Source organism: Hemiscyllium ocellatum, chromosome 10, assembly GCF_020745735.1.
Source record: "Hemiscyllium ocellatum isolate sHemOce1 chromosome 10, sHemOce1.pat.X.cur, whole genome shotgun sequence".
Classification (NCBI taxonomy): Eukaryota; Metazoa; Chordata; class Chondrichthyes; order Orectolobiformes; family Hemiscylliidae; genus Hemiscyllium; species Hemiscyllium ocellatum.
Genome location: NC_083410.1, coordinates 8,081,733 through 8,103,988, shown reverse-complemented (window position 1 = coordinate 8,103,988; position 22,256 = coordinate 8,081,733). Strand labels below are relative to the sequence as shown.

The following is a 22,256-nucleotide window of genomic DNA, read 5'->3' as shown; positions in this document are numbered from 1 at the left end:
CTGTTGTGAAAAAAGAGTGTTTTAAAAAAAGGAAATTGAAGTTTGCAAATTGAATTGTGCGAGTATAACTCAAAAGTATAAGCTGACAATACGAGAATACAGACCATTGGGATTTTCAGCTTTGTAGAAGGTCTTCAACAGTTCCACAGCTTCCTCAGCTCTGTAGCCTCCTAGGCACTACAAGAAATAGGGAGAGACTTTAGTTAATAAGTAATTAGTCATAGTCCACAAAAGACCATAGATAGCTGTCTCCAATAAAGAGACAGAGGGAAACAATCTCACTGGAAAGAAGAAGGCTAAGAGGGGATTTGATAGAGACATACAAGATGATCAGAGGATTAAATAGGGTAGACTGTGAAAATATTTTTCCTTGGATGATGATGTCAGCTTATACGAGAGGGTATAACTACAAATTGAGGGATGATAGATTTAAGACAGATGTCTTTACTCAGAGAGTGGTCGGGGCGAGGAATGCCCTACCTGCCAATGTAGTCAACTCAGCCACATTAGGGAGATTTAAACAATCCTTCGATAAGCACATGGATGATGATGGAATAGTGTAGGGGGACGAGCTGAGAATAGTTCACAGGTCGGCGCAACATCGAGGGCCGAAGGGCCTGTTCTGTGCTGTATTGTTCTATGTTCTAATATATGGAGAAAGTGAGGACTGCAGATGCTGGAGGTCAGAGCTGAAAAATGTGTTGCTGGAAAAGCACAGCAGGTCAGGCAGCATCCAAGGAGCAGGAGAATCGACGTTTTGGGCATAAGCTCTTCTTCAGGGTGAAGAAGGGTTCATGCCCGAAACGTCGACTCTCCTGCTCCTTGGATGCTGCCTGACCTGCTGTGCTTTTCCAGCAACACATTTTTCAGCTATGTTCTAATATATATTCAGCTTGAGGGTATCATGACAGATGCAAAGGGCTAAATGGGGTAGACTAAATAAAGTAGACCTCATTTAGGATATATTTAGAATATCTGGTCAACATGGACGAGTTGAACCGGAGATCTGTTTCCGTGCTGTAAAACTCTCTGATCTCTAGGAATAAGACCACAATGAACAGTGTCATTCCACATCACATTCTAGCTGTTTAGCCAATCTTAGCCTGCCTGGCACCCTCTCCTCATTCCTGATGAAGGGCTCTGGCCCGAAACGTCGAATTTCCTGTTCCTTGGATGCTGCCTGACCTGCTGTGCTTTAACCAGCAACACATTTTCAGCTACTAACTGAGCTAAACAACCTGCCAGGAATCATGAAACATCTCAAAGGATTAATAGCCAATGAAGTAGTTTTGAAGTCCGGGCATAGTTGTAATGTAGAGTTTGGGAAGGCTGATTTGCAAAGAGTGTGCTCAACAAGCAGCAATGAATTTGATGACCAGATAATCTGCTTTATACGTTGGCTGATGGACAGTTATCAGCAGGGTCATCCATGGGATTTCACCTAGTCCTACAGCAGAGCCTTGAAGTAATTTACACACATCCTGGGGAGGGGAGACAATGGCCTACTAGACTATTAATCCAAAAATGTGGCTGTAGTTTCTGGGGACCTGGGTTCAAACCTGGCCATGGCAGATGGTGGATTTTGACTTCAATGAAAACCTGGAATTAATAGTCTAATAATGACCACAAACCCACTGTCGATTGCAGGAAAGGCCCACCTGGCTCACTCATGCCCTTTAGGGAAGAAAACGGCCATCCCTACCTGGTGTGGCCTACATGTGACTCCAGACCCACAGCAAAGTGGCTGACACTTAACTGCCCTCTGGGCAATTAGGTACGGGCAATAAATACTGGGTCTAGTTGGAGGCACCTACATCCCATGGGTAAATAAAATAAACTAAACCCTTAACAGAGAAAGGAGCACACCTAACAGTGTAGCAGCGGCACGGTGGCACAGTGGTTAGCACTGCTGCCTCACAGCGCCTGTAGACCCGGGTTCAATTCCCGACTCAGGCGACTGACTGTGTGGAGTTTGCACATTCTCCCCATGTCTGCGTGGGTTTCCTCCAGGTGCTCCGGTTTCCTCCCACAGTCACAAAGATGTGCGGGTCAGGTGAATTGGCCAAGCTAAATTGCCGGTAGTGTTAGGTAAGGGGTAAATGTAGGGGTATGGGTGGGTTGCGCTTCGGCAGGTCGGTGTGGACTTGTTGGGCCGAAGGGCCTGTTTCCACACTGTAAATCTAATCTAATCTAAAGTTAGTGTCCTGCAGTGGGTCTTGAACCTGTGACCTGGAGTGCTGTTTGCTCAACTGCAGCTGGCAGTGAGGGGGTAAAAAAAAAATCAGCAGTTTACACAGAGCTGGCAAACGCCTTTCAAGAAAAGTTGCAAACACAGCATTTGGAACGATTGGTATTTTTAGTGACATTATGTACGGAGGTGGTTGGACAGATCTCAGAGGCTGTGACTAAGAGTTGTTGTGTCAGTGTGTGTGTTTTCAGTCACTTAATCAGAATCTGACATTGAACCTCTGGACTGATTGTGAATGGTGTGCACAGGCTGACTGGCCTGTTCTGGCAACACTCAACAGCCAGAGACATGATCTGTAAAAAACTTCATTTTCCATACTGCTGGCTGGAGAGTGCAAGGCAGGAAGCAACTCATCCCCAAAGACAAAACACCAATAAAAACAGTGGCTTCAGGGATGCAATGTCACCCCCACCTGCTGATTCGGGGAATTACACACACACACACACACACACACACACACACAAAAAGCCAACAATGAAAATAATATCTGGATACAGGCCGTCAATGTGATCCAAATGTCAAGTCAAACACTTAGATTTCATCTCTGAAATCTTCTGGGCTGGAGTGGAGCCCAGGCATTGTGAATTAATGGGAGGTCAAATTCTTGCTGGCACTGAGGGAATATGCATAGACAAAATGGGAGGGCGAAAAATGCCATGGAGGGATTTTAATGTTCCATAATGTCTGCTACATAACTGATTCTGTTCCAAAGAGGTGGGATAAGTGTACTTGTGCACCCTCTCAGATATCAGAACAGTCCATGTTACTGGACCCAGGCCCACTATCTTTTCAAGCCCACCCCGCCATACTTATTCTTCAAGGTTGGAAGATAACGGGAGCTGGAGATGAAATCACCCACATGGAAATGCCCTGACACGTTAAGTCGAGGAGACTGAAACAGATACATTTTATATATCTCTTTCTACAGGTAATCTATTGCTGTCAAGTGAAGAATTAACGCACAATACATCAGTTGAGCAATTACCCACCACATAGCAGAAAGGTTTAGAAACAGCGGTTTCAAATCAGTCGTCAGGTTTGTAGTCAAAACACTATTTCTGATTAATTTGAAAATCAAATCAAATCTGAAACTGGTTTTAAAAGGACCACTTCAATGTATTGAAAACGCTGACTTAAAAATTTTGGGCCCTTTTCTCACCATGAATTCTCAAGTTCCAATTTGTCATTGAGACTGTATATGCAAACAGATCCTGCAGTGTTACACCTCAACTTCTCTGGCAGTGATGTACAGGACCTAGCGCTCATTAATCAACTTTATTTCTTAATTTTATAAGTTTGTTTTATGACAAGAGAGTTTGAGTTATAAGGAGAGGCTGCATAGGCTGGGCATTTATTTTCTCTGGAGTGTCGGGCTGAGGGGTAACTTTATAGAATTACAGAATCTCTAAACTGTGGAAACAGGCCATTCAGCCCATCAAGTTCACACTGACCTTCTGAAGACATCCTACCCACCTCCCTACCCGATCCCTGTAACCTTGCATTTAGCATGGCCAATCCATTTAACCTGCACATCTTTGGACTGTGGGAGGAAGCCAGAGCATCCAGAGAAAACCTACGGCAGACACGGGGAGAATGTGCAAGCTCCATACAGTCACCAAAGGATGGAACTGAACCCAGGTCCCTGACACTGTGAACCACTGTGCTGCCCTATAGAGTGTATAAAATCATGATAAAAGCAGATTAGAGTTTTAATTGTAAGTATTATATGCTGTCAGTTTATAACTGTGTACCTCCAGGTAAAGTTTAATTATTTGTAATAAAGAGTGACACTGGCTCAGTACTGAAACTTCTGGATCTGAAAATCAGGTACACTGAAGAATATTGAGCATCTATTTTGTAAATCTTTAACTTTGGTGATGACTCCTGGTACAGTGAGGCTTGAGTTCCAATGTGCTACCTCAATAAGTTGTGACAATTGGGTGTATGTTGTGACATTTTTTGAAAGCCAGATGTAGTAAATTTATGACAGTCTCATTTCACTCCATCTCAGGAATAAGCAGATTTTTTTGACAAAATTCATTGACAAATTGTGGACATTTCTGGCTAGGTCAGCATTTATCATTCATCCCAGAGGGCAGTTAAGAGTCAACCACATTGCTGTGGTCTGGAGTTACATACAGGCTGGACCAAGTAAGGGCAGCAGATTTCCTTCCCTACTGCAAACCAGATGGATTGCTATGACAAGCGGTTTTTATGACATGGTTGCCTTCAGACTACCTTTCCCTTCTAGATTTTGTTTTATTTGAATTTACATTTCACCATCTGCCGTGGCGGGATTTGAACTCATTCCCCCAGAACATTAACCTTGTGTTCTGGATTACTAGCCTAGTAACATCAGCATGACACTGCTGCCCTGCCATAAATTGCTGGTGCATTAACAAAGTCAACAAGCTAAGATGAGGCACAACATAGGCACACCGATACTGTAAAGTTTCTGCTACACAACATAACAGTCACTATTATAAAACAGTGAATTTTCAGACTCATGACAGCAATAACCACAGATCTGCAGAATCCCCAATAACTTAGTCAGAGAACTAAAAGTGGCTGTGCCTCTGACCTCATATCCTCCAGACTACAAATAAATTTAGCTGCCATTTGGCCCAACAGATGTTTTTCACCTCCAGAGTCTGCTGCTTTCCTGATCGATCTCTCCTTCTCCACCCTCCCTTGAATCTGAATTAGTCCAAACTTTGCTTTCTGCATTCGTTCACACCTAGTCCTACAGCTTGGCCAGCTCCCTGCTCTTTACCTGCAGCAACCACAGACCTCTCTCCAAACCTTTGTATCTGGCCTTTTGCACATACACTGCTTACTGCAATCCACAAGTGGCACCGGGCCTTCGCCCACTCTCTCTGGAATTTCCTCCCTAAACTTTTCCACCTCTTAGACCCACCTTAAAACCCACCTCAGTGATCAAGCATTTGATTAGAGTCATAGAGATGTACACCATGGAAACAGACCCTTCGGTCCAACTCGTTCATGCCAACCAGGTATCCCAACCCAATGTTGCCCCACCTGCCAGCACCCAGCCAATATCCCTCCAAATCCTTCTTATTCATATACCCATCCAGAAAACAGCCCCAGCCTATTCAACCCCTCCCTATAGCTCAAACCCCCCAACTCAGGTTCTATCCTTGTACACCTTTTCTGAACTTTTTCATGTTTCACAATATCCTTCCAATAGGAAGCCACTTTAGTCTTTCCTTTTTTTCTCAGACCATTTTTGTTTCTTTATTTGTGAAGAGCTTTGGAAATTGCTTTGAATTGTAAGAGCAACATAATTGCAAATATGATATATTTCCAACCATCTTTAACTGCTCTTCAAATGACCTTCCCATCGTCATAAGAAGTGGTGATATTCACTGATGACTGCACAATGTTCAGCACCATTTGTGACTCCTCAGATACTGAAGCAGTCATGCCCAAATGTAGGAAGATCTGGAAAATATCCAGGCTTGGGCTGATAAGTGGCAAACAACATTTGCACCACACAATTGCCAGGCTATGATCATCCCTAACAAGAGACAATTCAAATACTGCGCCTTGACATTCAATGCATTTCCATAATTAGATCCCATACTATAACATCCTGGGGATTACCACTGACTACAAACGGAACTAGACTAACCATATAAATACAGAAGTCACATGACACTGGGTTAAAGTCCAACAAATCTAACTGTGTGTTGTGTGATTTTTGTCTTTGTCTACTCTAGTTCAACACCAGTACCTCCACAGCAGTAGCTACAAGAGCAGGTTAGATGCTAGGACTCCTGCAGCAAATAATTCACCTGCTGACTTCCCAAAGCCTGTCCACCACCTATAAGGCAGAGTTAAAAGTCTAATGGAATGCCTCCTGCTTTCCTGGATGAGAGCACTTCCAACATTTAAAGAGCTTGGCACCACCCAGGACAAAGCAGCCTGCATGATTGGCATCACATCCACAAACCTAAACATTCAGTCGCTCCACCACCGACGTTCAGCAGCAGCAGTGTGTACCAGCTAGAAAAGCACAGCAGAAATTCACCAAGGTTTCTTAGACAACATTTTCCAAACCATGACAAATACCATCTAGAAGAAGAGCAGCAGATATATGGGAACGCCCACCACCTCCAAGATCCTGTCCAAGCCACTCACCATCCTGAAATATATTGCCTCCTTAACAGTTCTGCTGAGTTAAAATCCTGGAATACCTCCCACTAAAAGTACTATGGGCATACCAGAGGACACGGACTACAACATTTCAAGAAGGCAGCTCATGAGAATACAAGGATGGGCAATAAATACAGACAGCAATGCCCACATCCCCTCAGCAAATAAAGTAAATTCTTATTTCTGCACCTATATCCCTCAATCAAACTGGCACTTAGCAAGTGCTGGTACACAGTGGGGATGGGAGTAGATTGATGGGAGTAGAGTGTACCATCGAGTTATGGATGCTTGGTACTTTCAGTATTGAAGAGTTATCAGCTGTGGACGCTTGGGCATTAAGCGAATCAAAGGAACAGTACAGAAAAATGAAGCTGTGGGAGATCAGCCACAACATTACTGAATGGCAAATGAGCTATCTTGCTTTCTCGTGCTCCAATATTGAAAGTTAGACTGTTAGTCAGATTGGCTAAACGACCTGAAGTTTTCTCAAGTGTCTTTTTTTGAAAATGAAAAGATACCCCAAATTCTCAGTCATACATGAAGTCCTAACACTGTTTCCAACTTTGTCCCCTAACAGATGGGAGTCTTTATCACTGACCCAAAGCTAGACACTGGTGAAACACCTCACAGTCACAGAATCTATGGTGCAGAAGGAGGCCATTCAGCTCATTGTGTTTGCATCAGTTCTTCAAATCACGATCATTAATCGGTGCCAATTTCCTGCTTTTCCCCCCCATATCCTTGCACGTTATTTCTATCCAAATAATCAAACACAAATATCCATCTTCAATGTCCCAGCTGAATTTTGTGAAGAATGCCTCTGCTCCATGTCCTTAGCAAAGCCACGTTCTAGATATTGCTAGCAATAGTTGGAATAGGAATTTTTCTGGAGCACATTGACAATGCCACTGCACAAAAGGACAGATGAGGAAGGAACAACAGGAGGTCACTTGGCCCCTTGAGCCTGTTTTTCTGCTCAACAAGATCATTGGTTAATCTGATTTGAACTTCAGCTCCACATTTATACATATCACTATTAATCTTTCACCTCTTGGTAATCAAGAATCCATAAACTTCTGTCTTAAAAGTACAGAGAACCTTGACTATCCAAACGACACGGGCAGGGAGTATTTTGTTCAGATAATCGAATGCCCCGGACAACATCGTTTAGCCAAGCATCGGGACCTGGTGATCTTGCCAGATAATCCGATATTCGAATAGTCGAATGCTGGATAATCGAGGTTCCTTTGTAGACCAGTGGGATTCTTAATCTCCAATGGAGCAGTACGGAGATAGGCGAGCTCTATGTCTAACCTAATAATGCTAATACAATTTTGAATTGCTTTACAAAATATATTGCTCAGCCACTCCCTACTGACATGCACAAACTCAATATTATTTAAAATCCATTTTTAGAAAACACGCACAAGAACTAGACATATCACTTCTGGCTCTGCACTCTGCAGAAGTCAGCACAAGGCACAGGAAACAATCTTTCCCAGGGGCAGTGAAAGCTGTCAATCCAAGATTAATTAAAACAGTACACAGCACGTAGCAGGTCAGTGCAGTGAAATCATTGGGGGAAAGTTGAGGATGAACGTAGCCAAGGACAAGAGTGGAATTAAGCCAGCACAGGGAGTGAGGGAACTTCCAAAGCCACAGAGGGAGACAGGCCGGTACTGAGGCATGAGGAAGTGTGTAACAGGAAGCGTTGGATCATCTGTTAAGAAATCATACAGTCGCAGTGGTCAACCTGCAGTCCATGAGGAGTTGCTCTTTACAAAATCAGAAATACGAAATGTATTTTTATTCGATGCATTTTCTTTCCTCTTCTTGGCTGTTTTGACTCCTCCAACCCGCCCTAAAACATGTATTTGGTTCACTCTGGGCATTGCGCTCAAGGTAAGATATGAAGGCTTTGGACAGGGTCAACAGAGGAATGGCTTCAGAGATGAAAGACTTCAGGAATATAGAGAGATGGAAAAAAGCCTAAATTTGGGGAAGGAGAGTTGGGACTTTACTTAAGTGTGCAAATCATGAAGGGTATGGACAGAGTAAACAAAAATAATTCACTCCCAAACAACAGGATCCAGAGGGTGGAGATTTACAGCTATTGACTAAAGAACCAAAGGCGATCTACGTTTGTTCATACATATAGCCCACAGCCAGGATTGATAATGTGCTGTAAGCAAAGAGGAGAGCTGAGCTGTACCTGGCCCAGCAGGAAGGCTGAGCACAACAAGATACAAGGATAAAACAGTCACATGGGAATTCTTCAGCTACTCCTATTACATATCTACGCCACAAAATCAAATGCTCCACATGAGGTTTTTCTAAATGCCTCTCCCACAACTTCCTACCATCATATTATAATATCCTTCCCCTTATTTCACCCTCATGTTTGACCAGCTTCTCCTTAATTCCATTGACACCACGTGGATTTCACATCATACACTGACTAGTTTTAGATGCTCCACCACAAGTGTGTTTATTCATTACAGGAGATGCCATTACTGACTAGGTCAGCAGTTAAGAGGTTTATGGTGAGCTGCCTTCTTCAGCAGCTGCAGTCTATTTGACGTAGGTACACCCACAATTCTGGGAGATCCAGGATTTTGGCCCAGGCGACAGTGAAGAAACAGCAATATGTGCTCCACATCTCCCCGATCAACCTTTCCACAATCTTAACCCCTCACCACATCAGGTCATTTCTCAGGAGTTTCTTTTTTAGATATGAACGTCTCCTCACTTTTTCTGCCTGTTTTGCCAACCAAACACCCTCTTCATTCCCTCAATTTCAGCAATATTTCACTCTTTGCATCTCTGTAATGCATAGTCGTTGACAGACTGAAATGACATGTATGACTCCTCTAGCAGTTTATCAACCATGTCTAGTTGTTACCTATTTTACAGGACCGGTTTCATACATTGATGTTCTTTCCATTAAACTCAGCATCAACTTAGCCCAATCAATGTGTAGCACAATTGCAGAATGTGCACTTTGGATTTGGAAAAGTTTCTACAAAATACAGCTTGTCCTCCTAACTTCACTGGTCATTACAGGCTAGCCATTTTAAAACAAAACTGTCAACCAAGAAAAATACATAGTGCCAAGGAAAGGCAGTGAGGTGCTCATTCACAAACAGCTGTAATGTTTGCCCTTACAGAAGAGTCAAGGAACATATGAACATGAAGCGACCATTCAGTCTCTCATGTCTTAATTCGAGACTCAATTAGATTGTGACTGATCTGTATCTTCATTCATCAGCCTTGGCCCCCTTAAACTGTAAAACCCTTGCTCAGCACAAATCTATCAATTTCGCTTTCCAACCTCGACAGCTCTGGGGGAAAGAGAACACCAGCTCTCCACCACCCCTTGTGTTCCCCTTGACTGGCCTGCCCCTCCAATTTTAAAGTGCCTATCCCTTATTCTGACATCCCCCCACGACAGGGAATAGTTTCCATCTACCCCATCAACTCATTATAAACATTTAACGGTGCAAACATTGTAAACAGTACAACTCTCAGGGAGGCAACGGCCTAGTGGTATTATTGCTAGATTATTAATCCAGAGACAAGGTTAGACTGGTGCTGGAAAAGCACAACAGGTCAGGCAGCATCCGAGGAGCAGGAAACCAATGTTTCGGGCAAAAGCCCTTCATCAGGAATGAGGAATTAATCCAGAGACCCAGGTAATGTTCTGAGGACTTGGGTTCAATTCCCGTCATGACAGATGGTGGAAGGCGAATTCAATAAAAAACCAAAATTAAGAGTCCTCTGATGGCCACAGACCCACTGCCAATTGTCGGAAAGACCCAGCTTGTTCACTAGTCATGTTTTGTTTTGTGTCTATTTATATTGGTCTGGATGTAGGTATTGGGAGGAATTTATAATAGTGCTAGAATTTTAACTCAGAGTTATATACTGATGATTAATAATCGTTTACCTGTAGCTAGTCTATTTATTTAAAATAAATGATCATTCACATTAAGTACAAACACTGGGTCCTTGCTACATGTATGGAATGAGCTGCTAGAGGATGTGGTGGAGGCTGGTGCAATTGCAACATTTAAAAGGCATCCGGATGGGTATATGAATAGGAAGGGTTTGGAGGGATATGAGCCAGGTGGACTAGATTGGGTTGGGATATCTGGTCAGCATGGACAAGTTGGATCAAAGGGTCTGTTTCCGCACTGTACATCTCTATGACTCTATAATGTTCACTAATGAAACTGCCATCCTTACATGGTCTGACCTACATGTGACTCCAGACCCATAATAATGTAGGTGACTCTTAACTACCCTCTGGGTAATTAGGGATGGGCAGTAAATTAGCCAGTGATGCCTTCACCTCATAAATGAATGAAAAAAAACCCTAAGCTTCCATAAACAGGGGACAACGCCAGGTCCTCACAAATTAACCCTTTCAGATTCATAAGAGAATTATCCATACCCATAAGCCAGACTAATGTTGAAGCTGTGGGTTTGCATGTCCCTATGCAATGCTTCAGTCATAAGACTACGAGAAACCACAGAAATCCCCGTCACTGCTAGCTTCCTTAGCTATGTGCTGGAACACAAAGCATTGATAGAAAGCTTCTTGGAAGTGATTAACAGCATTATAGACATGAGCTTGCAACACCCTCTAGACAAAAAGCCTCTGGTGGAATGGAACAACATGAGCTGCAGAAGATGTTACCTGGAAAGGTGTTCCAGTGTGCTGTAAATCATCCTGGGAAATGTTCAGTACAGAACCGCAGCCTCCAAACCGCTCATTCTGACAACCGTACACAACCAGTGGGATATCTGCAGCATGGTTAAGAAGGAAAAGAAGCTCCTTTTCTATTAAAAATGTGGTTAGGAGGAAGAGGGAAAACAAACTAAGAAGGTGCCTGTGTCTCCTCTCCTCCACCAACTGCACATTTCTATCACTTCTTTCTTTCTACTGATGTAGGAGTGAGGTACTGAATCGCTGTTAAACTAGTGATAGAGTGGTGCAACAAAGGAGGCAATTCGGTCCATTGTGAAACTGTGAGGGCTCAAAGTTATCCAATTCACCTGCTCCCCTGCTTTTTCCTGTAGCCTCACATCTGTACTTCCCTCCTCCAATTATTTTCTTTTGACTGTTATTGTGACTTTCTAAATCACAACTACTCACTGTGTTACTAAAAAAAGAAAGGGTCCCTCGGGTAGTTTCTGCTTCTTTTTGCCTTGATTCTGTGCCCTCTGGTTACTCCACCTACAGCTTCTCTGGACACGAGGACCGGCTATTTAGCTATGTTGCTGTTGACAGTCCTGCGAAAGGGTCAAGGTGTATATGACAACTTCAGATGTACATTCAAGGTGATAAAGCACTACGCAAACTCTTCAATCTTGGCACATAAAAGAAAGGGGAGCAAACATGGGCCATTTAATCACTGGAGCCTGGTCTACCATACAACTAGTTTGAGCTGAACTTCGATCTTGAGTCCACCTTCCCAAGGTGTTTTTTATTCATTTGTGGCATCACTGGTTGTCCAGGATTTATTGCTCATCCCCAGATAGATCCCTGTTCTTTCAGTATCCAAAAATGCACCAAACTCTGCCCCCACTATAATCAACAAATAACAGCCCAGTTCTCTGGGACAGGGAACTCCAAAGATTCACAATGCTTTGGGGGAAGAAACTCTCCCAACTTGGTGACTGTGACTGTGAGTGAGTCTGTTGCAGAGTGCCTAGCTAGGGAAACAGCATCCTTGCATCGACCCAGTCAGCCCCCTCAAGAATTTCATATGTTTAAATGCAAGCATCGAGGATTGGGCAGAAGACACAGTAAGTCAGGAAATTTTATTTTATTTTTCCTTCACAGGATACGAGTACACTGATAAGTAAACTAATCTTTGAGTAAGTGGTGGAAAGCCACATTCTCGAAGACAACGGAGTGGCTTGCTAGACCACTTCAGAGGACATTTAAGAGTGGCCACAATGTTGGGGGTCTTGACTCACATTTAGGCCAGACATAGCAAGCAAGACAGATTTCCTTCCCGAAAGAAAATTAAGGAACTAGATGGGTTTTCTAACAAATAATTCAATATTTATTTAGTCACACGCATTTAAATTCTCGAGTGCTGTGTGGGTGATCAGATCCTTGAGCTCTGTGTCCGAAGGCAGGTTCAATCCAAAGCACCATGACCTCCACCCTGGGTGGGTGAAGGAGACAGAGCTGAATTCATCCAGCCAGAATGACGAGTGAACCCCATATTGTTGGCACCAACCTGATCCATACCAGCTGTTCAGCCAACTGAGCTGACCAGATCCTGAAAGCTGCCCAGATATTCATGTCAATGCACACTCTTCTATGCAAGTTATAGCCTGGAGGTACAGATAGCAATACCAGAGACTCCAATTTCCTTCCATCACATGACTGACCAGAGATTCTCCTACACTTACCAACTGCTGTTGGCATATGATGGAAGAATTTACAAGCTGATACTCGATCTGTTTGGCCACGTTTCCAAAGCCATCAGTTGGTGGGATGGGATGGAAACTTGGAAGATTTGGCTGAGAGACAGGGGCACTGACCATTACATAACAAGAACCTTGGTAGTAAAAGGTACTGCAAGGAATGGATAATTGAAGGAGGTGGGGGGTTTCCACACAGTTAGGATCCTGACCAAATAAAGCATGAGAGTAAGGACATAAAACATAGAATGTTACCGCGCAGTATAGGCCTTTCGGCCCTCGATATTGCGCCGACCTGTCATAACAATCTGAAGCCCATCTAACCTACACTATTCCATGTATGTCCATATGCTTGTCCAATGACGACTTAAATGTACTTAAAGTTGGTGAATCTACCACCGTTGCAGGCAAAGCATTCCATACCCTTACTACTCTCTGAGTAAAGAAACGATCTCTGACATGTAAAGGTTTGGCATTGGTTTGGGGAAATTGGAAATAGCACAGTCCCATGGAGTTATATTGGGATTTATGTGTTCTAAGGAGCAGGGAGTCCTGCTACTGCTCTGGTCAATCTTCTTGTATCAACCACCAGTATAAAGTGAAGGAAAAAAAAGGTTAAGTCTGTTTGATGCAATTTTGTGGTCCAATAGGGAGCTTACGCACATCTGTTCAAATTGGAGAATTGAACACCAATAAAATCGAACAAACTAAAGACCTATGAAGCAACTAAGTGAGAGGCCATGATTCTAATGTTATACCTTCGATTCAATTACTCTCATTTTATTCGCCATGCTTCCCTCAACCACTGTAGGTATGTCCATTTGCTCAGAGGACAGGAACATGCATTCACTGCACAGCAACACGTATAATTACTGCTCGACACAGTTATGGGATGAGAGCGTTGTGTCCCACTTAACCATTCTCCCAAGTGGCTGCTGTGATGTGCAGTTCAACTGAGTACCAACATTATACTGTAATTTATCTCTATAAATAGCCCATTCTAAATGCACCGGAAAGTGACACTGAATTAGAATAATTAACAAGCTCACTATGAAGTCTCATGTCCTGCAAGGTTTTTCTGGACAGAAGTGTGTGCGCAGATTTTCTCTGCAGCAAACACCTACAATTATGTTCCTTTTTTGAAAAATTCTAATTGCTCACCATTCCTCCAGAAATTCAGCAAGACAATGATCCTTCTCGAATTTGCCGAATGAATACAGACAAAAATCAAAATGCTGGTTACAGAATAGCACACCCGCCCCCACCAAAACAAGACACTGAAGAGACAGAAATGAAGGTTTTTAATCTGGCTATGTAATTAAATGAGGATAAGGGACTAGACAGCTGCTTGATATTTTCATTCGTAGATAACTGTACACAGCTTTGAAATCAGGCTTTTCGCTTACTGTTGTGTCAATAACACTTAGGGAAAACTTCCAAAGTGCTTCATAGGAAGGTTAGCAAACAACATTGAACACCATGCTAAATCTGGGAATGAGGGCAAAATGTGGGTTTAAGGAGCATCTAAAGGAGAAAAGAGAGGCAGAAAGCTTTAGAGGAAGTATTTCAGAGCTGAAGGCATTAGCAGCTGAACATACAACCATCAGTGATAGTGATTACAATTGGGATGTGCAAAAGGCCTGATTTAGAGCTGTGTAAAGCTAGAGAGATTACAAGGACAGGGAGGGGCAAGACGATGGAGGGATTAAAACACAAGAATGAGAACCTTAAGAATAAGGCTCCCTTCCAGATTGTTTCTAAATGACTAACATTTATCAAATTAATAAGTTACCACCACTTACAAGTTTTGGAACTCATGCTCTCCTGTGCTGTGGTTAGGAGTGAGGTTGGATGTCAATTCTCATAAAAATTACTTCTTTATGTTGAAAGGTTCCGTGAACTCAGAGTTATGTCTCTTGTAAAATGATATAACTACTAAAGGATACTCAGTAGCCGTAAGGCAGCTGCACACATGATGCAAGGCTCCACAGTGACATACAACACCGTGTGTTCGAACACCTCCTTCCTGTCCCTGCCCTTTTGGTGACACCACTTCAAGACTTGGTCAATGGCAACCATTTCGGCATGTCGGGTAGCCTGCAAGGACAGAGAGAAATTTCAGAACGTGAGCTTGGAACACAGGAAACTAGGAAAGGTCATAGTGATTCAAAAATAGTCACACTCCACCATATACAAGATCAGCAATCTTGAAGTGATACAGGATCTAAATGCAACACAGAATGGCCCTCCAATTTTTGCTTTGCCTACAAGAGGATTCCAGGTATGTTCTGCTTACTGCTGTACACCCCTTTCCTGTTCCATTTCCCTGCATCCATCAGAGTCTCAAGTGTGTTAACATTCTGCCCCAATCAGAATGCATAGACTGACAGAGGCAAAGAACCACCTTTCACAGTACAAAGGCAGTTAGCAAAGCTTTGGATCAAAGTTTGTACAGGTCAAGTACTGGGCACCTATGAGTACAGCATTGGAAAGATCAAGTCCAATGGTGACCCAGATGTGGGAAAGGACTTCAACAGAACCAGTGTAACAAGGGAGCAAGAGCGAACCATGGTGCAAAACCAGCACTTTGTTCTGAGCTGACTGACAAAGGAAAGACGAAGTGCTCGGTAGTTCTGTAGTGCTCAGTGAACTTGAGATACAAAGAGAAAATGCTGGAGAAAATCAGCAGGTCTCAGCAGAATCTGTGGAAAGAGAAACGAAGTTAACCTTTCAATCTAAAGACTTTTCCTCGGGACTGCAGGAGGCTGTAAATAAATTTTTTTACACTACTGTCAGTGGAGGAGATGGAAAATAAAAACCATCATTTTTGAGCCCATTCAGTTCTGAAATCATCATAACGGATTTGAAACTTGTGCTCTCTCCAAAGGTGCTACAAGGCCCACTGAGTTTCTCCAGCATTTTTTCTGTTTTGATTTCAGATTTTCAGCATCTGCAGTATTTTCATTTTATTGGAGAAGCTGAGAGTTGGGGGTAGGACCTGGTATTCTTTTCATTGAAAATCTCGGAGAAAATGAGGACTGCAGATGCTGGAGATCAATTTCGAAAAGTGTGGTGCTGGAAACGCGCAGCAGGTCAGACAGCACAGTCAACCTTTCGGGCATAGGCTCTTCATCAGGAATGCCATATGCCTCATGCCCAAAACGTGACTTTCTTGCTCCTTGGATGCTTCCTGACCTGCTGTGCCTTTCCAGCGCCACCCTTTTCATTACTGAAAATCTAGGTGACCGGACATTAACACATACCACCAGAGTTTAGAAGGACAAGGTTAGTCAAGGAATCAGCTGATGCTGCTAACCTTCATCTGTAGATTATGAAGATGAAGTTAAGGTGCTTTTCTAGACAGTTCTGTTGGATTTTACTGACACTTTCAGATGTGGGATCACCTTTAACTGTGCATTGATGACACCAAGCTCTTCTCTTCCCAAAGTCCTATGACTATTTTTGTGATATCAGATTATCTGATAAGAACCAGCAGAATTACCTTCAGCAGGGTATCGAAGTATCTAAAGCCCATTCTTTTCACTAGAAACAATGTCCTTGCCATTGACTCTACCTTGACGGTTTCCAGAGATGGAGCGAGATTGTTTTCTCCTCATCCCAGATCCGAGTTTCAAATCTCAGTGGACAGGGTGGATTATTAGGTATCATAGAGGAGGCACGTGAAGGACAGATATGGAAGACAAGATTGGCAAATCAGCTCCTACTCTACTCTCAATCTTCTCAGAACTTTCCAAAACAGTAGAACACTTCAAACTCTCATGCAGCTTGCAGCCTTCAAACCAAGGCTGGCATTCATGATTATGAAACCTTATCTCGTCTAAAAGACCTTGACATAATGTACATTTATACCTGCTTTTGTCACCTGGGTTTTCAACAAACAAAATGCTTTGGAATGTGAGCTAAATTTTGACATCAGTAAATGTATACAATAGGCAAAGTCCAAGTGGTCACCCATTATATACCCACTGACTATATTTGGAAGAGGATGGTCTGGATGGTGATAAGGCGTTTATTTGGCATCCCTCAATGTCATGATACCTCATACTCTGTTCTGACACATTAGGCTTCAGACATTAACTTACGTTCTTGGTTTCATTCACTTCGTTCCTTCCCTGCCCCAAAATCTCATTCCGATAAACCATCAGACACCCGACAGGCACCTCGCCATTCTCTAAAGCTTCTTTTGCCTGCAAATAAAACAGAGAGAACATTAACTCGCCTCAGGAACACTCCTTGTTTAATACTCCTGCTGCAGCCACAATGGCAAAGAGTAACAAACCAAATTTGTGTTCTATAACCTGACAAAAGCTGGAATTGAGTCACTGTAAAGGATTAAACAAGCAGAGATCAAAACAGAGTAGACTGTTCTAACTGTAAACCATTAGATATAGGAGCATAATTAGGTTCCAACCCATCGAGTCTGCTGCACCATGATCATGGCTGATATGTTTCTCAACCCCATTCTACTGCCTCTACCCTGGAACCTTTGATCCCCTTATTAATTAAGAACCTATCTGTCTTAAATATACTCAATGGCTTGGCCTCACCCGCCATCTCCAGCAATGAGTTCCACAGATTCACCACCCTCTGGCTAAACAGATTCCTGCTCATTTCAGTTCTAAAGGGTCATCTCTTCACTGTGACGTTGTGCCTCATCTCCCCTACTAGTGGAAATCTTCCCCACATCCATTCTATCCATGCCTCTCAGTATTCTATAAGTTTCAATGAAATATCCATCATCCTTCTAAACTCCATTGAGTATACACACAGAGTCTTCAATCACTCCTCATATAAGCCCTTCATCCCTGGGGTCATTCTTTTAAACCTCCTCTGGATCTTCTCCAACGCCAGCACATATTTCCTTAGATGTGGAGCTCAAACTGTTCACAATATTCCAAATGTGATCAGACCAGAGCCTTCTACAATCTCAGCAGTACATCTCAGCTCTTGTTTTCTAGCCCTCTTGAAATGAATGTGAACATTGCATTTGCCTTGCTAACTGCCAACTGAACCTGCATGTTAACAGTATGAGAATCCTAAACTATGACTCTTAATATCCTGAGTTTCAGATTTCTGAAGCCTTTCCCCATTTAGAAAATAGTCTGCACCTCTACTCTTCCTCCTAAAGTGCATAACCTCACTTTTCCATATTGTATTCCATCTGCCACTTCTTTGCCCACTCTCCTGACCTGTCTTAGTTCTTCTTCAGCCTCCTCACTTCATCAATACTACCTGACCCACCCAACTAGCTTTGTGTCATCTCCAAACGTAGCAACAACGCCCTCAATCGCTTTGTCCAGATCATTAATGTACAACGTGAATAGTTGTGTCCCATCACTGACTCCTGCTGAACTCCAACCGACCTAGAGAGATCTAAATGCATTCAAACTTTGGAACAAAAAAGCCAAAAATCTAGTTGGACAAGAAATAAAATCAAACATAGTATAACTTCTCTTATACTGGGGAGAAACATCTACTCTGCATTATTATCCTCATATGAGGACAAGGTATATTGCCGCTGCCTGTTCATGAAAGTGAGTGAAATTAGTTACTTACAGGTTCCTGTGGTACATTGATAGTGTCCCTATCTCTGAGTCAGGAGACTCTGATTCAAATCCCACCTGCTCCACAGGTGCGTTTTAACATTACTAAACAGGCCTTTTACAAAATATCTGTCTTGTAGTATGTGTTCTCAACAGTGTCTTAGAAAATAAACATTTAATCCAGAGATCTCAACATAATCTACTGACAAAGTTCATACCTAAAAACCCAAAACATTAACCTACATTGATAATACCTGAGGTGCATTTTCAACATTTTAATTTCAAACAGCAACACCACCCCCTGGTGATAACCAATGGTACTGATGATCACTCAATATATTTTAAAAATGTACAAATATCTCTCCTCCCCACCCATAGGTTTGTGCTTAATACACTTGTTTCTGAAGAGGTGAATACTCTGGGAGTATTTTTACGGATGCCAACAGCCTTTGGGCACCTTACTCAAGTCAGCATCCAGACGTGGACTGACGCACTCACTGACTGCTGCAGGGCCCAAACTGGTCTCTGTTCAACATCCACACAATCATAACTTCCAGTCAGATGGCTGCCCTTCCAGAAAACCCCAACAGTTTTCCTCCCAAGGATGGAAGCCAGCTGTTAGCTAGTAATCTGGTGAGCATACTACCCTGTGGATCTCAGAGAAAATGAGGACTGATCTCAGTATGTCTCAAGGCAATACATTTCCCTAAGTGGGGAGGACCAAGAGGCAGCAGGTCCAAAGCAACCTTTGCTAACTCAGACTGGGATATTAGCTGTCTATTGTATCCATCGTACTATTCTACACCAGAAGTGTTATGAAGTATGTTATACATTACACATCCTACCACACTGTAACCATCCATTTCTTCTTTTCCAAACTGATACCCATAAGTCTTTCTTTAAAGCAATAAATCCATGAGAGTTATGCAAAATATTGTACAGGTAAAATTAAATGCTTTCACGTGTAAAAATTCAAATTTGGAACTGGGCACTCTAACTTGTTCTGATTACTTCACATTTCCACATACTTCTGATCACCATTCACCTGCTCACTTATCCAGAATCTATCTGCCTCAGCCTTAAAAGCATTCATTGCCTCTTGAGGAAGACAGCTCCAAAAACTCTCAATCCTCTGTGAGTAAAGAATTTGTCGTCGCCTGTCTTAAAGCAGATCATCCCTTATTTTTAGACAATGATCGACCCACCGGCTCTAGATTCTCCCACAACAGCAAATAAGTTCTCCACGTCAACCCTACCAAGGATTTGACAGGTTTTAATAATCGTCTCTTAGTCTTCTAAACTCAGCAGACAACTCCTGTTGCTCAATTTTTTTGTACTACCAACAGTCTGATAGTGCATTGTTGAAGATCCAGCGAATCCTCAGGGAAGAAAGATGTATGAACACCAGAGTCCTTGACCAGGCCAACACCCCCAGCATCGAGGCACTGACAACCCTTGATTGGTTTCAAAGGACTGGGCATGTCGTCCCCATGACCGACACTAGACTCCCCAATCAGGTGTTCTATTCCCAGCTCCAAAACAGCAGGGTAGCTCCAGACAGACAGAGGAAGCACTTCAGGGATATCCTCAAGGCGTCACAGGTGAAGTGCAGCATTCCCACTGATACCTGGGAATCACTGGCCCAAGACCGTCTAAAGTGGAGGAGGAGCATCCGGAAAGATGTTGACCACCTAGAGACTAGCCATTGGGAAAAAATGGAAGCCAGGAGAACACAGCGAAAGGAGCGCGTTGCCTCACCAATGCCCCAGTCAACCCTTCCCATGACCACCTTCTGTCCCAAGTGTAACAGAGCCTGCGATAGCCCCATCAGTCTGTACAGCCACCTACATACTCACCCTGAGAGCAGAAGACAATCATCCTCATCTGTAAGGGACCACCAATGATGAGTTAATTTCTTTATTTAGAAATGCAAAGAGACAAGGTTTTCAAATAAGTCAACAAGATTCACCAGATTAGTTCCAGAGATGAGGGATCTGTCTAATGAAGAGAGATTGAGCAATTTAGGTTCGTACTCTCTGCAGTTTGGAAGAATGACATGAGAGCCAACTGAGGCATTTAAAATGCTAAAGGAAATTGGCAAATTGTGGTGGAGAAAGTATAGATGCTCATGTGGGGCAATCTGGAACAGAGGTAATAATTTTAAGTAATGGGGTAGCAGATTTAAAATAGATGTAGTCAAATTAATTCTTTCAAAGGGTCGTGAATCTGTGGAATCTATTACCTGGGTGTGGTGAATGCCAGATCATTGACAATTCCTTTGAAGGAGATAGACAGATTTTGAATTATTAATGTGTTGAAGGATTATGGTAAGTGGGCAGGAAAGTACAGTTGAGGCTTGAGGGGCAGAATTGCCTACTCTGCTCCTAGTTCTTAAGTAAAACAATCACTTAAAGCTTTCACAATGTGCAACTGAAGAATTTTAAAAGTAAATATTTGTGGAGTTCAAGTAATGATGAGTGAGAGTAGTTCTGCCTCTATAATCAGCTATTGGTATTTAAGACCAGTCAGTATTCAACAATGGCCAGAATGCCTACAATCAAGTGTCTTGGCTCTCAACATTTATGGCTCATGGCTTACAAACTCCCACAACAGGGAGTTATTACAAAGTTTGTGAGAAGATTTGTAGCTCGGGTGCTCATTGTTGTGGTTCTGTTCGTTGAGCTGGGAATTTGTGTTGCAGATGTTTCGTCCCCTGTCTAGGAGATCAATGTAGTATACAAAATCCCATGCAAGGACTGCACAAAAGACTACATAGGACAAACAGGAAGACAGCTAACGGTCCGCATCCATGAACACCAACTAGCCATGAAACGACATGACCAGCTATCCTTAGTAGCCACACACTCAGATGACAAGCAACAGGAGTTCGACTGGGACAACACTAATATTATTGGACAAGCCAAACAGAGAACAGCCAGGGAATTCTTAGAGGCATGGCACTCATCCACAGATTCAATCAATAAGCACATCGACCTGGACCCAATATACCGACCACTGCAGCAGACAGCTGGAACTGACAACCAGAAGCGGCAGGTACAAATCACTATAAATGCCGGAGGAAACATCACAGAAGCGCTTCACAGGAGGCTCCCAAACACTGAGGATGTCATGTAGATAGTGGACGAAACGTCTGCAACACAAATTCCCAGCTCGGCGAACAGAACTACAACAGGGAGTTATTACAGCCAGACTGTCTGCTCCAAACTAAAACTATATGAAATATTATGTGTGACCTTGATAGTTAGTCCCTTACATTTTGTCAAAAATTCAACATATGCAAAGGCGTGAGCTACAGGGGGGAATTGCAAGAACATTTTAATGCAGTGACTGGTGATAATCCGGTATTTACTGTTTCATCAGGAGATAAACTTAAGAGACTGTGCCCCTTTATATAATGTTTTGTTTTAAACCTTTACAGGAAATATTTGGGGTTAATGCCTACAATAAATTAACATGAGTCTCACTGGGTTCAGAAAGATAAACCACAGGCGTTGATGACCAAGGATGCTAAGCAGTTCCAACTGGAGTGGCGAACACTTCATCATGCCTGGTGTGGTGTGGTGTGGAAAGTCAATTCTATTCACAGAGATACAGCAAGGCATATCCACAATAAATGGATCTCTGGAGAGGGGTTAGTCAGCTTGGTTGGTAGTGTGGCTGGTAAAGCTGTGGACAGGAAAGTTGCTGTCTCCCTAGCTGCTGTCTTTGAGAAATGAACAGAAACACACGGGTGAGCGACAGGCATATTCTTGAACTGGCTTTGGTCAGGGCCACCAATCCTGGGGATGTAAAGGGCTACTTCAACC

General features: G+C 42.9%; 1 protein-coding gene across 3 annotated transcripts in view; it reads right to left on the bottom strand.

Annotated features, from left to right (window-relative positions):
- adat2 (adenosine deaminase tRNA specific 2) overlaps positions 1-22,256 on the bottom strand; it is a 35,889-nt gene that overhangs the window by 9,513 nt on the left and 4,120 nt on the right. For all 3 annotated transcript variants that reach the window (XR_009645108.1, XR_009645107.1, XM_060831217.1), the window contains exons 2-5: positions 16,969-17,073; positions 14,812-14,962; positions 11,124-11,230; positions 105-177 (exon numbers count right to left, since the gene is read on the bottom strand). Coding sequence is in view for 1 of the 3 variants with exons in the window: in XM_060831217.1 (XP_060687200.1) it covers positions 105-177; positions 11,124-11,230; positions 14,812-14,962; positions 16,969-17,073 (436 nt within the window). In the remaining 2 variants the exon portion in view is untranslated. The remainder of the gene's footprint in view (positions 1-104; positions 178-11,123; positions 11,231-14,811; positions 14,963-16,968; positions 17,074-22,256) is intronic.